Source organism: Phragmites australis, chromosome 16, assembly GCF_958298935.1.
Source record: "Phragmites australis chromosome 16, lpPhrAust1.1, whole genome shotgun sequence".
Lineage (NCBI taxonomy): Eukaryota > Viridiplantae > Streptophyta > Magnoliopsida > Poales > Poaceae > Phragmites > Phragmites australis.
The window spans coordinates 24,454,468-24,469,405 of record NC_084936.1 but is presented as its reverse complement, the minus strand read 5'-3'; the positions used below and the strand labels follow the sequence as shown (position 1 = coordinate 24,469,405).

At 41.6% G+C, this 14,938-nt stretch overlaps 1 protein-coding gene across 1 annotated transcript; it reads right to left on the bottom strand.

Annotated features, from left to right (window-relative positions):
- Positions 1-12,650: 12,650 nt before the first annotated feature.
- Positions 12,651-14,389, bottom strand: LOC133896082 (alpha-amylase isozyme 3D). The gene is made up of 4 exons (XM_062336594.1): positions 14,260-14,389; positions 14,018-14,150; positions 13,124-13,929; positions 12,651-13,039 (listed from the first exon to the last, which is right to left on the bottom strand). Exons 1-4 carry the CDS (start codon positions 14,347-14,349, stop codon positions 12,758-12,760), a joined length of 1,311 nt encoding a protein of 436 aa, XP_062192578.1. The 5' UTR covers positions 14,350-14,389; the 3' UTR covers positions 12,651-12,757.
- Between the last annotated feature and the right edge of the window lie 549 nt (positions 14,390-14,938).

Sequence of the window (14,938 nt, the reverse complement as noted above, 5' to 3'; positions counted from 1 at the left end):
ACAAGGCAAGAGTATGTTGCGCACTTGCGAAGGTGTTTCGATCTACCGAGGAATGACAAGGTTTGGTTGGGCATATTTTGCTTCCTTAGTGCAGACAACAAAGGTGCATGAAAAAACAATCTCAATATGTTCATGTTGACTGCATCACATGAGAAAAATATTAGCACATCTCATCGTCAAATGTGCTAGGTGAGCTTGAAATGATAAAAGAGAATATCACATGAAATGAATTAACAGAGAATGTATGCATTTATTTTTATTCAAATTGAATTAAAAAGAGAATATCACATGAAATGATAAGAATGCATATAAATGAGGATGTCAAACAGAGGGGATATTAGCACATCTCATCGTCAAATGTGCTGGGTGAGCTTGAAATGATAAAATATTAGTACATGAAATGAAATGAATTAAAAAGAGAATGTCACATGAAATGAATTAAAAGAGAATATATGCGTTTATTTTTATTCAAATTGAATTAAAAAGAGAATATGACATGAAATGATAAAAATACATATAAATAGATTATTACAAAGGAACTCATTTTTTCACCAAATAATATAGGATTGGAAATATTTTTATAAATTAGTACATCACATTAGAAGAATATTAGTGATTTTTTCTAGATTTTTGAGAATTTATTTGAGGCATTAAAAATTGTTAGAATTTATAAAAGTTGACTTATTTAGAGAATTTTAATTAAATATTGGCTCATGCTTTTTGGATCAAATCAATTAAAACGGATTGCTAGTGACCTCTATTTTGCTCATGAAAACGTTTAGAATTTTTAGACTATTTTTATACTCTAAATAAAATCGTGAGTTAAATAAAAAACATGAATCTTAGGACACTTTCTTCCTTCTACTGTAGCTTGCTAGCTTCTCGCACGGCAGAGCCGTATTCGGCACTTGAGGTGCCGAATATGGCTTTCGGTACCTCAGTTATCGAATACAGAGTGTTTTCGGTATTTGAGGTGTTAAATACGGTAAACAGTGTCGTATTCGGTATTTTAGGTGCCGAAATCAGTGGACCCGATGTATTTTCGGAGTTTGAGTTACCGAAATTGAGTTTTCGGATTTTAAAGTGTCGAATACAGGTGTTAGATTTACAAATACGCCGATATGTTGTCTATTTTCGTAAATACACTGATGTATGTTGTCTATTTTTGTATTTTTTTCTTACCTGGTGTCAAGCCACATTATAGTAGGAGGATTTTTTTGCATTTCATGTTTAGTTTTGGCAACTTATTTGTATAAAATTATATATATGTAATTGAAATAAGTCCATTCACACTACGATTTTTTTTCAAAAAGTTCACTTAGACACCTTAGCTATAAAACCGTACCACTGAACTTAGAAACCTGGTCATTTTACGTGATCAGTCTATCTTGGATGATGTTTTTGAAAATAAGATATTTCCTCCATTCAAGAATATAAGACATATTTTATTTTGAAAAAAAAAATCAAACTTTAATTTTAATTAATAATTAGTTAAATTCTATGTATGTTTAGTACACAATTTTTTAATATATATATATATATATCAAATTATTTTAAATATAATATTAATTTTATAGCAATTGGCAATATATTATAAGATAAATTAACGGTTAAAGTTTACTTTTAATAATTTTATCAAAATAAAATGCACCTTATATTGTTGAATGGAGAGAATATAATTTAAACATGTGAGTGACACATGTCTAGCATACGGTGTGTGCATGCGTGTACGGCATCCTACTTGTAATCGGAAAAAATAATAGCTTTCAGTGCAAAGGTTTATTGGACTTCTCCAATCGTTTGGGTGACAGGTGAAATGAATCTATTGCCACCTCACGTATGCATACATGCCAGTGAATTATAATCGTTATTTTACTTTAAAGGTCAACTATTGGTCCTTACTTCTAAAAAATAGTTTTTTATAGCATAAAATACCTTTTCCCTAAAAAATTATAGAGTTGAGGTATTTCACTTTGAGCGTCAAATGCAAACTGATATGTTATCAGGTAAATCACTGCTTTAAAATTTAGTTCTCTTAAATTTATAACTCGTTGGTAATTTGTGTATGTTCCAATTGTGTATCTTCGTACAAATATGTGAGTGTATGCTCTATTGGAGCAAATGTTAACATTCTAACAGTGGTCTTGTTATGAGTTAATATGTGCTAACTAAACATTAAAAATATGACATTTTTAAGAGGACATGCTGATCACACGGGCCGGTAAATGTAAATGTCAAAAAAGTTGGCCGCAAGGATAAATTATGTTATTGTTTAACCGTCATGGTAAATTGATAATAGCTCAGTTGATTAGGATCTTTATGGTAAAATCTGCTCATTTAAATTTAAGTCTTTAAACTTGGCATGAGTGTTCCCATTTTTTTATTAAATACTGAGAGAAATATTACATACACATATAACACGAAAAACATGAGAACCATGTTGCTCAATACCTAAAATAACATTTCGAGATCGTCGGAATCGTGCCATCCTGGGGTGGGACCCACGGCCAGAAAGGTCTAGAATAACAAACGGATAGTACACTATACTAATGGCAATGTTGCCACTTGGCGATATTGCCCCGTGCTGCTTGGGGCAAAGGAAAGGTTTTTTTTTTATATATAATGCACTCTCTCACTATGCTGACGGCGACTCGCGCGGACAGATTGGCGACAGCTCCCAGGCGCGGGACGTCCACGGTGGATCGGAGAGTCTCCCTGCGGTCAACGTCAGATGTCAAAATCTCTGCGTATGTAATCGCTTTCGAGGTTGCTTGCTCGTGTCAAAACAATAATACCAGTATTACTTAGTGCTGGAGTTTTTAGAGTCAAAGACCTGATTGAAAATCGTATCTGTCGACCGTGTCGTGAGAAGCCACTAATTGGCACCAATTCCATTCGTGCCATCTAGTGCCGTCCAAATTATCTTGTCTTTATAGACGAACCTACAATATTTCATCCGAGTATTTTGCCACCAGTGAAAAAAATAAAATTTCAATTACTAATAATTCAATTTCATATCTTATGTATCATTTAACTCTAAATATGTGTACTATACTACCTCTGTTTTTTACTTGGCATCATTTTACTGTAGCACTGTGACTTTACGTTTTAGACGAATACTTAAAAGTATCTGATATTGATAGAGTATATTTCACGATAAATCTAATGATCTAAAAATTTTAGTTATTTATAAATCTTTTGTAGAAAAAAATTAAAATTGCTATAGTAAAATTTGATGATAAGTAAAAAAAAAACAGAGGTAGTATAAGCTTAGAGATGTTAAAGTGTGTACCCGGATGTACTAGCTCTAGCTTAGCTACTGCTTGCGCCGTTATGACACTGGAAGCAAAAGCAAACTGCCGAGCTAATTTTCAGCCTGTGTTTCACTCGCTTTTACCTTCAAAATCCATACATTCATACGGAGCCATGGATGATATACCGTCGGATTTGACAATGTGAGTGAAAAAGAAAAACAAAAAGAAAACGTGCTACTTACCTTGGTCGGCGATGCTCTGCGGGCCAATCGGACCGTGCCTACGGCACGTGACGTTGCAGGACGGCGGGACATGTTTATGCAGCAGTGCCTGTCAGATTACTGTGCACGATGCTGTGGGCTCGGACTAGGGTTCTCTTCCGGACGGAAAAGCGCTTGATTCACCGAATCCGGATGACTTTACGCTGAGGTGACTTAGGCTAACTCCAGCAGCAACTAGTGCTCAGAGTACTGTAGCACTGGAAATTATAGTACTCTGGGGTACTGCAGCACTGTAAATTGCACTCAAGCAGATACCTCATCCAGTGCTACAGTGCCAACAGTGACGCTACAGTGTTACGGAGAGAGTAGTGTCTGCATTTTCGACTGTAGCAGCACGTATACTGTAACAATACTGTAGCATACTGCTCACAGGGACTGTCAGTGGGCCTGAGGCAGAAAAATTTGTCGGTCCTGTAGCAGTACTGTAGCAACTCTGTTAAGAGGCTGGTAGACAGATCCGAAAGGGAAAAAGAGGAGTAGAAGATAGAAAATTAGGTAGCTATTGAAAATGAAAAAATAAGGGATGCTGTAATAGTGATAGAGGATACTGTAATAATATTTTTGAGGATGAATATTTGAGGTAGCTGCTGGAGATAGTCTTACACTGTAGCGACGGTAATGTTTATTTGCAGCTCGTTTGTATGAATACTGTAGCACAGATATTTTCTGTCTGTTTCGAATCAAAGGACTCAAGTCACGGTGACTTCATTTGCTGTGAAGTGATAGGTCCGAATTCTGGTCGACCATCCGCTGCCGACTTGACGAAGTGACAAGAGAATAAAGTGAGGTGGTACACAGCCTCAAGCCGACCTCTTCCTGCTGCCCTCATCAGGGGCCCTCCGTCCTGAAAAAACATGTGGCTAATCTCGTGTGCGGCCGTGCGGAGGCGGTCGTTGATCTCAGCAACCCATAGTGGAGCTTTGCAAATGAAAACATTGGACTGCTGCCGGGGTTTTAGATCATAGTCAAGAGTTTTTCTTTACAGTCCAAATTTTTGTTGTGAAACGATTTTTTTTTACTTCAGTGATTTTTCTTTATAGTTCTTGATACAAATAGATTTTTAAAGTTAATTTTCTCCAGGACGGGATTCTCTCTCATTTTTCTTCGCGATTCCGCTCGAAGGGAAGCTGTTGGAGATGAGAGAAAATAAAAGGAATGTGAACGAAAAAGGGAATCGAGAAGTGAATGAAATGAAGAAAATATGGTTAGAGATGGTCTTACGTATACAAAGTACTTACATAATATTAGATACTTTCGGTTTTGTACAATATCAGATCAAATTTGTAACACTTTGGCTATTAATAGTTTTTAAAATATTTAGTTTACAAACATAAAAACTATATGTAGTTTTTTCTTAAAAATATTTTTTAATCTCATAAATTTATTGGAGTCTATAAATATATTCTAATAAAATATAGTGGTCATATATCTTTATTGAAGACCATGTCATATTCAAAAAATAAAATATTTTTGACCAGATGATTATTGTTCATTGGGGAAATATGATTTTCACACATAGAGTCCGGCTTTTTACGACTTGGGGCCTCAATATTTTGGAACTCTTCTAAAGTCACTTAGAGATTTTTTGCGCTTATTCATTGCTATCGACACATCCACGAAGTGGATCGAGGTCGAATCGGTGGGAAAAATTACGACGGATAGCCATACACTTTATCATGAAGGATGTAGTGACCTGGTTTGGAGTTTTGATTCGGATAATTATAGACCATGATACTTAGTTTATTAGCAATCTCTTCCAAAACTATTGTGAAGAACTCAGGATCAAGATCTGCTATTCCTTTATAGCCTATCCGCAATAATAGCTAAGTTGAGCGGGCCAATGGCATCATCTTATAGGGGATAAAAAGTCGAGTCTTTGACAGACAAATATCATATTGAAGTAACTAGGCTCGAGAACTCCTCTTGGTGCTATGGGTTGTTCGGAAGACTAAGAGTCGGACCACGGGGGATACCCCTTTCTTGCTGGTTTACAGGGCTGAGGTTGTCCTTCCCTGTGAATTGGAGTTTGACTCCCCACGAGTTGAGACATTTTCGGAATAGGAATAAGTTCCACAATGAGCGGATGATATGAATTTGCCCAAGGCAGCAAGATATCAACAAGAGCTTCGACAATATTACAATCATAAAGTCTACACCACATGGCTGGCTATGGGTGATTTGATCCTAAGGAAAACTCGGAGTCACACCAAGCTCTCCCTAGCCTAGGAAGGTCCTTTCAAGGTGGTTAAAATTACTCGACCCGGTTTGGTGAAATTAGCAATGGATGATGGGCGTGTACTCAAGAACTTATGGAATATGATAGACTCTGTAAGTTTTATGTTTAGTAAGAAAGTAACTTAGGATTAAATGTGTGCTAATTCTTCTATCAGCATAATAAAGTCAAGATGTTTCTTGAAAACAATATTCGATTTTATTTTTTCCCATGGGACTTAATGGCTGACTTTCGGCTCTAGTAGATCTTCACCAGTCTGATGAACTTACGGCATTTAATGTAATACCCTGGCCCATTAGTGTTTTTAGTTTTGTCCCATGGGACCCAAGTATTTCGGTGGGGTGGGTTTAATACCATATTAGTAGTTTAGATATGTTGGGGCTAGCTTATAAGCCTTTACGCTCCAAACATAGTATTTTTAGGTTAACCATTTTACATGAAGCGAGAAAGAAAGTGTAAGAGAGGTGCTATACGTATGAGGGCCCGCCCCACAGGTGGACTGTGCTGTAAGCGAATTTTGGAGGTGGGGTGTTACATCAGAGCCAACTGTTGTTGCATGAGTGCATACGTGTCGGCCCGTGGAGAGGATATGGCATGGTTGTGGCACCAAGGGAAGGTCCTATGTATTTGTCTGTCGCTTACATGGTAAGCTGCACATGGCATCAGCCCTAAAGGGGGAATGTAATACTCTGGCCTATTGGTATTTTTGGTTTTGGCCCGTGGGGCTTAAGTGTTCCGATATGGAAGGTTTAGTACAACATTGGTAGTTTAGATATATTGAGGCCAGCGTATAATACTCCAAACATAGCACCTTCTATAGGTGCTTATGTGTAAGAGATGTCTTATGTGTATGCGAGCCCACTCTATAGGTGGGTCAGGCAGTAAGCGAATTTTGAAGGCAGGGTGTAACATTCTAAGTACCCATAAAGCTAGGAATGTAAATTGTACTTTAATCATGCATCTTATCTAACTTCTGACTATCCGACCAAAAAGTTCCACTTCAATCGAACAATCGGGGCTAGGGAAATAGAATATCTCCCCTAAAAACTTCAACTGCCCGACTGATACATCCGATGTGTAGTCAGACAATCAAGGGCTAAGGGAAAGTATATCACACATTGAAAAGTTTCGCTACCATCGGATAGTTAGTTCAAAGAGAACCTTAAGACCAAACTGTAAGAACTCGATGACAAGCTAAGGACATTCCCAAGTACACATGAACCAATAATATATCATAATCCGAGTTGTCCGCAGAAGAAGTCAACAGGGTCTCCCTTGGCTAGCTACTTGGGGACATATGTCTTTTTAATTATGACAAATTTCTCTATAAGCTACATATTTGCATGAAGAGTATGTACGTGTTTGCAGGAAAACTCATGCATCAAAGTCGCTTAGAGATAGCAAGGAAATTGCTTTTCCCATGATACTGTACAACAATGGTGGTGATCGAGACAAAAAGTTCTATTCAATTGAATGCTTCTTCTCAGTCAAGAAGAATCAAACTTGGAAGAATCACATTTCGTGGTACCAAAAGGAGGCGTCCAATAATATTAAGATGAGATTTTTTCTTTGAGAAATCCATCTTCAACCCAAAAAGATTTACATCAAAAGGGGGGCCTCCATTACCCCATGAAATTCATGAGTTTTGTTACAACAAAGACATGGGGATATCTAATGGAAAACAAAAAGAAAGAAGAGAAGATAATGTAGTCTCCTTAAAAAAAAAAGCTTGCGTCTCTTACTGCTTCCTTATGGAGAGATATCTTGGACAATCATCGACTCACCGGATGCATCGTCTTCATTATCATCACTATACTCAATGAAAGAAGTTCAGGGTTAAGGTGGAGGCAGGGAGTCAAGGCCACCAAGTGTGTCTTGCTATGGGGCTGGACCTCCAAAATCTAGTTCCTTGGGTTCCTCATCATCACCAGCGGCGACTAGCTATGGGCCCTAGCCGTAGCCGTACACGACATTACTCTTTGATCCCTCTTTGAAAAAAGTCCCTCGAATTTGTCAGAGTGGAGTAGATCGCTATTCATGGAAGATGTCTCTATACCTTCATCATCGGAGGGGATCACAATGATCTCTATAAATAACATTGGTGCTGGTGTAAGCACCTTAGTGGGGAAGGAACCCATGATTGGAGGAAGATGAAAGAGGTTTTTTGTCTTGAGTAATAGGAGCTAAAAAAATGCAGGCTTATGAGATAATACCCAAGGGCTCTTTGTTTATAAAGACTTGCTACTTCACATGTATTCACCTTGGGGGGGGGGGGGGCAACGGAACTATGAAACATTAACGGCAAGTGCAACATTTCGATTCTCGATGTAGTATGACGAGAGCTGCAGTGTGCTGATTCATGATCTCCGGTCTTTTAGCAGACCTGTTAGGGGTCTAATCATATCAACACCCCTCAGAAGTCACGTGTGCCTGATTTAATGTTGCAGATAAGGATGGAGAGCATGAGGATTTTCCAGAATTTCTAACCAAGAGTTCAAAGCATTGCAACTCAATTTGGTCGAAATCTCATTCAGTCAGACCCGTCTAATGAAATCAAAGAAATTCTCAATTAGGAGGGATCAGGTCTAAGAAAATTTCTCAACCAAGATAAATAACTAGCAAATCTCTTCTGAGTATAGTTGGGGGACTAGTTGACGAGGATATATAATTAATATAGTATAAATAACTAGCAAATCTCTCATGAGTATTGTTATTATCGTAGATGATCGAGACTATCAACTTATACATTGGAAGAAGAGCTTGAAGAATTCTTCCCACCACTTGATCGTTTCTAATTGGCGTCAAACCCAGCCTATTGATATCATTGATAAGAATATTTAAACGTGAGTACATGTCAATAGCAATTTCATGGGAAAGTTGTTTAATACTATTTAGTTGAGAGACTAGCACATAATATTTCGCATTGTGCATATCATTTGTGCCTTCATGTATTTCAATAAAACTAGTCCAAATATCATGAGCATTGATAATATAATAAGGTCGAATAAATGCATCAATACTTAGAGATGATAAAATGATACTCTTCGCTAAAGCATCGAATTGCCTCTTCTTGTTTGTGACATGTTGCTTCATCCCCTCTTCGGTAACTCTCCAAACGTGTAAACCTTTGGCTTGCGAAGAACAAGTTATTAGAATTTTTCAATGGGGGAAATGAGTGATGTCAAAACATGGAACACTACTGGTAATCCAAACCCCGGACATCATAACTCACTAGGCATTGAAGCCTAACCGATCAAAATGAGAACACGACTCAAGTGGCACATGAATTGACATATCCTTGTGAAAGGTGTGAGCCCTGACTTTGATACCAATTGTCAAGATCAGTGATATCCTAAGAGGGGGTGAATTAGGACACTTAGAACTAAATGGCTCCAAAAACTTCACAAGCTAAATCTATATCAATTTCAATCTAAATATGCTCTAGGTTTATCTAGTGTGTCTACTCTATCATTAAAAAGTTTTATAACATATATCCTACCCTAGCAAACTAATCTAGGAAGGTAACCATGCTAAGGTAGATTGCAATTATGTAAATGAGAAAACGTAAATAAGGTAGAAAACACAAACTTGGCATAAATGTTTTTTATCCTGTGATATCGATGAAATAAACGTCACCTCTAGTCTACGTTGGAGCTCTATCAAGGATATGCTCCCGGTCACCAAAGCTTTTCCGATCATGGATCTTGAGCCACCAAGCCACACAAGCAAGGCTCACACCGAGTCTCTATTCTAGTCAGTTGCCACCATCTTCACTTCAGATATTGAGTTACAAAGGCAAGAGTCTTCACGTCCCCATACAGGACTCTCCACACTAAGTCGGAGGGTCAACAAACTTAAGACACTAAGACCCAAGGTGCCAGCGAGTCAACAAGACTTTAAGGTACCGACGTACCACTTGGTACAATGTAGGATCACTTCTTGATACACTCTCTAAGCAGCAACACCTAGTAACAATTCTCTCTAGGCCTATTAGCACTAATTACTCACTAATCATATACTTAATTATCTTGGATGATCATTTTAAGTACTTTAATGGCTAAGATGTCTTCTTAAGTGTTTATGAGCTTTCATGGACTCCAGCACCCTCAAATGACCGAGTGGGGGGTATTTATAGCATCAACCCTATGAACTAGCAATTGCTCCAATAGCTCAAACAGACTATGAACACCGGATAATCCGGCATCAACAGTAGCATAAACACTGGACCATCCGGTGTGTACAATAGTAGAAATTAGCCATTGCAACCCCACTCAAACTCATTGTGAACACCAAATATTCCGGTATAATTTTTAACTCCATCATCGGACCATCCGGTGTGTAGACTTGATCCTGACCAAGTCATTTCTTACTGTTCATTGTCTGGCGTGTGTAATCTTCAGGACACTAGACCATCTGACATTTACTCTCACACCAAACTATCCATTGAGATTTTCTCCTGGAAAATACTCTAGTGTGTATGCTCTCTCTGAGTACCAGACCATTTGATATGAACAAATCTTCTGCACCAGAGTATTCCTCCTAAAAACTCTGGTGAGCCTAACTCAGTGATCACCAGATCATCTTGTGAGTTCATTATTCTTCTTCTGAGAACTGCACTTCTTCTGTAAAACGCTCTGATATATTCGTTTCTCCTTAACACCGGACCATCCAGTGTGTTTAATTGCAAAACACCTTCTGAGACAAAATGCTCCGGTGTGAATGCCTTCCTAAGCATCGGACCTTCTAGTGAGTACAAGTCTTGTGCACAGAATACTTCGACATGTACAAATTCTAGAACACCGGATTATCCGGTGTGTGCATTTTTCTTAGGACTTGTCTTATTCAATCAATCTTTATGCCGGCTGCAGCGTTTTCTTTATATATTACATCCATGAGAACTATTAAGACATATAGGTGACAAATATATTAGTTCTATTGACTATATTATTATTAATCACCAAAATCATACGCATACTCAAAAAGTATCATGTTCGCTACAGTCTTAGAGCTTCCTCTAAAACCGACGACAAAGAATCTAATCAATCCCTCTGCTGGAATTTAGTAAGCGTGTTAGAATATTGATATGGTCTTTAATATAACATATCTATGAACATATATTCTTTTAAGTGGAAAGGGTTACATATTATAAAATTAATATTCATAATAAATCTAGTAACAATAATTTTATGTTGTCAGTCTATATGAGTTTTTAAATATTGATGATCAAAACTTCAAAGGTTTGATAATAACATTCCTAAATGGTCTTGTATTTGGGATACAAGGGAGTAATGTAATTTTGCTGGGACTTTACTGCTACTGCCGTTAAGCGCTGTTAGCTGACAAACGAAGAGACCGTGCTAGTGCTATCGCTTCTTTCTTACTTCCTCCTCCCAAATCCCGTCCCCACCGTGCAGGGGCGCCCGTGCGGCTGCGCGATGCCTCATGACATCGTCCCACGCCGGAACACGGCCACGAAGCACGCATCTCGGCTCGCCCACCGCCCCACGAGCAACAACGGCAGAAATCAAGCACCAGGAGACTGGTTTCTCCCTCCCCTCCCAGATTCTGATATCTGAGGCATTCCAATCTCCTATCTCCACGCCAATTCAATCAACAAAGCAGCTTCAACCCCCCAGGTTCTGATATCTGAAACATTCCAATATCTACATGCCAATCAACAAAGCATGCCCGACTAATCTTAATATGGACTAATTCTTTGACGGGAGTTATCGAGCAGCCGATCCAAACAACATGGCACATATATCATGACCTCGTAGCACCACACAGCTTAAAGAGATGCTTTGTACCACCTCTTTTTTCCATGACGTGGTACACATTTTATCCCAACCGGAACTACTTGATCTATAAACAGGAACTGTTGTTTCGTGAGGTGGTTGATCGTCGGTAAGGCTTCGGCGTCGGAGACAACGCCGGCGTGCTAGGAAGACGGTGGGGAGGTGCGGCGACGGTGGTGGCAGACAGCTGTGACCGCGGCAGGTGGCACGGAGGCTGTGACAAGGGTGTGCTACGGGAACTGGGACGACACATATGCACCGTATGGTCGTTCCTTTTGTTTAATGTGTGCTTAGCCGCGGGAAGTATACTTGTGATACATGCGCATCAAAATAATATTAGTAGCGGGGGTTTTAATCAAATACCATATTAAAAATTGTATTTCTTAACTGTGCAGGGTTTTTTACCGCTAAATTTTTTTACTGGATGTCACCGATAAATGTAATTTATTAGATATACCAAATATATTAAAAAATTTCAAATAAAATACCGATAAACATAATAAAGTTTTTCTTTCCAGATTTACCGGTAGATCTAGTAAACAAGATATATCATATACACCAAGCCGATCTTTTTCCCCTACAACTATGTCGTGTGAACCTTATTGACAGTGTGTACATGTACAAAGTTGAAATTGAACTACAAAAGTAAGTAACAGGAAATTCTCATTATAGATAGCCGTGGGGAGTATTCAGTACTGTGCTGCAGTGTTTACAGCACAGAGCTGAACCGCTAAAGACGCATATGCACCGTATGGTCCCTCCTTTTGTTTAATGTGTGCTTAGCCACGCGAAGTATATACACTTGTGATACGTGCGCATCAAAATAATATTGGTAGTGGGGGTTTTAAATCAAAGGCCATATTGAAAATTGTATTTCTGGACTGTGCAGGGTTTTTTTACCTGTAATTTTTTTACGGAAAGTCACGGGTAAATATAATTTATTAGATATATCAGATATATTGAACAAAATTCAAATAAAATACCGATAAACATAAACTGGATATATCATATATACCAAGCCAAATTTTTTTCCCAACGACTGTGTCGTGTGAACCTTATTGACCGTGTTGTACATGTAGTGATGTAGAAGTTGAAATTGAACTACAAAAGTAAATATCAGGAAATGCTCGTTATAGATAGCCGTGGGGAGTATTCAGTACTGTGCTGCAGTGTTAACAGCACAGAGCTGAACTGCTAAAGGTGCCGCCCTGCCGGAACGCGGAGGCTCCCCTTCTCCCAGACGCAGTAGTCCTTGCCGTGCGCCGTGGGTTGGAAATCCGACGGGATCACGTTGCCCACGTCGTACCTCGTCCCCATCTTCACCATGACCTTCTCGTCTATGACGGCCACGTACGCGTCGGCGTCCGCGACGAGGATCCGCAGCTTGCTCCCGGCGTGGATGCCGTTCCGAGCCCTGACCGCGGCCAACGCCGATATCTCCTGCTTCAGGTTCCAGTCGAACATGTGGTCGTAGAACTGGATATGCAGACACAACACAAGAACGATTAGGACACGTACACAACTGAACGGTAACTTAAAGACGTATGGTGTGACGCTTACGATGCAGGGGACCCCTGGGTGCGTGAGGATGTAGGCGTAGCCCTGCATGACCTTGTCGGACGGGAACGGCCACAGAGCCTGCGTTGATCCAGTGTCGTGGTTGTCGATGAACGTGACGGCCTTCTCTGGCATCCACCCGATCATGCCAGCCGCCTTGCCGGATCCGTCGCGTAGCCGCCACAGCTCCCCCTGCACGCCCACCTGCAGCAGCCCCTTGGTGGGAAAGTCGAACGCCATCGCGGGCCCGCCGACCGCTTGCACCCAGTTCACCAGCTCCTGCCGGCACTGGTCCTGGTTGGGCGCCGGCTTGCCGTCACCGTTGTAGCTCAGGGAGTTCCATATCTCGGCCACCACGAAGCCCGGCTTTGTATTCTCGACGTACATCTTGGCAATGGCCGGCGAGTAGCCCTTGGCGAAGTCGAGGCGCCAGCCGTCGAACCCGACGTCGGACTTGAGCCAGTTGAGCCACTCGGAGAGCTCCCGCTGGACGCGCACGTTGACGTGGTCGATGTCGGGCGCGGCGGCGAATCCCTCCCCGGTGTCGCGGTGCCCCGTCCCGTCCGAGTACTGCGTGTCGTCGCTGCAGATCATGCCAGGCCCCCAGTCGAGGCGGTCGTCGGGCGTCCCGCCCTCGAAGACGCAGTAGACGCCGCGCGCGTCCTTCTTGTCGGCGCACCGGTGGTTGATCACGATGTCCGCCACGCACTGGACGCCCCTGCCGTGGAACGCCGCGATCAGGGACCTGAGCTCCGCCGCCGTGCCGTACTTGGACGCGTCCAGGTCGTACAGGCGCCCCGGCATGTAGCCTGCCGATGGGCACGTTGTTCCGAGTTAGAAACCGATCTCCTATGAAAAGATGGAACAGTTTGAGGTGTAAAAGGAAGCTCCACTTGCCTTGAGGGGAGACGGAGTGCGAGGGTGGAGGCAGCCAGACGTGCGTGACGCCAGCCTTGGCGATGTCGTCAACTTGGCCCTTGAGACTGTTGTACCAGCCTCCTTGCTTCTTACACGACTCCCAGTTAAACCCCTGCATGGACAGATGGTGATAAGCTGACGAGATTCATTCATTTCAGACCACAAAAATGCTAGTACTCAACGTGATCGTACGATGACATGCATGCATGCGTACAACGCACCTGGAAGAGGACCTGTGCCTGGACCAGGTCGCAGGCCACGCTGCAGAGCGCCACGAGGAAGAGCAAACACAAGCTGCTCGAGTGCTTCATCTGTACCCGCGAGTCCTTCACTGATTCTGAGATCGGATGGTGTGTGTTTGTGCCGAGTGGCCTCGCCGTGAGCCCCCATTATAAAGGGCGTCGGAGGCACGTTGCTCGAGGCAGGGACGGCCCCAGATTAATGTGATGTGGATATGGATAAAGGGGCCACGTAGGTCCCGCGTGGACTAAGTGGCTCGGACATGCTTGGAGGCGAAGGCCCAGCGGGCCGGCGCCGAGATGCGGCGGCGTGATGCTGTTGACGACGAAGACCGCACCGTTGGTCGGCGCGGCGGCCGTTGCTTCCGCTCCCGGCATGATGGAGCTCCGGGTCGCAAGTGGTGGCGCACTCGCAGCGCCACGACCCTCGCTAGGGCGCGGTAGGGCTGACTGAGCTAGAGGACGCTGCCGTCAGCTTTCGCCGCCTCCTTAAATTCTTGACCTGGCGATTCTATCCGCATCCTGAAACTGTAAAGCCGACCTAGTGCAAACCTCGAGACGAGAGAACAGGATAATGCTCGAAATCAATCAGTCCGAGTTGCTTCGATGGCGAAGCAATCCCAAATGAAAGAGGTTCGTCGTCTGGATGTTGCTGCATGGA

Coding starts and splice junctions, on each gene's coding strand:
- LOC133896082 (XM_062336594.1), bottom strand. CDS start 14,349: ATGAAGCACTCGAGCAGCTTGTGTTTGCTCTTCCTCGTGGCGCTCTGC. Junction 14,151..14,259: donor AGGCACAGGTCCTCTTCCAG/GTGCGTTGTACG, acceptor CTGTCCATGCAG/GGGTTTAACTGGGAGTCGTG. Junction 13,040..13,123: donor ACCCAGGGGTCCCCTGCATC/GTAAGCGTCACA, acceptor CTGCATATCCAG/TTCTACGACCACATGTTCGA.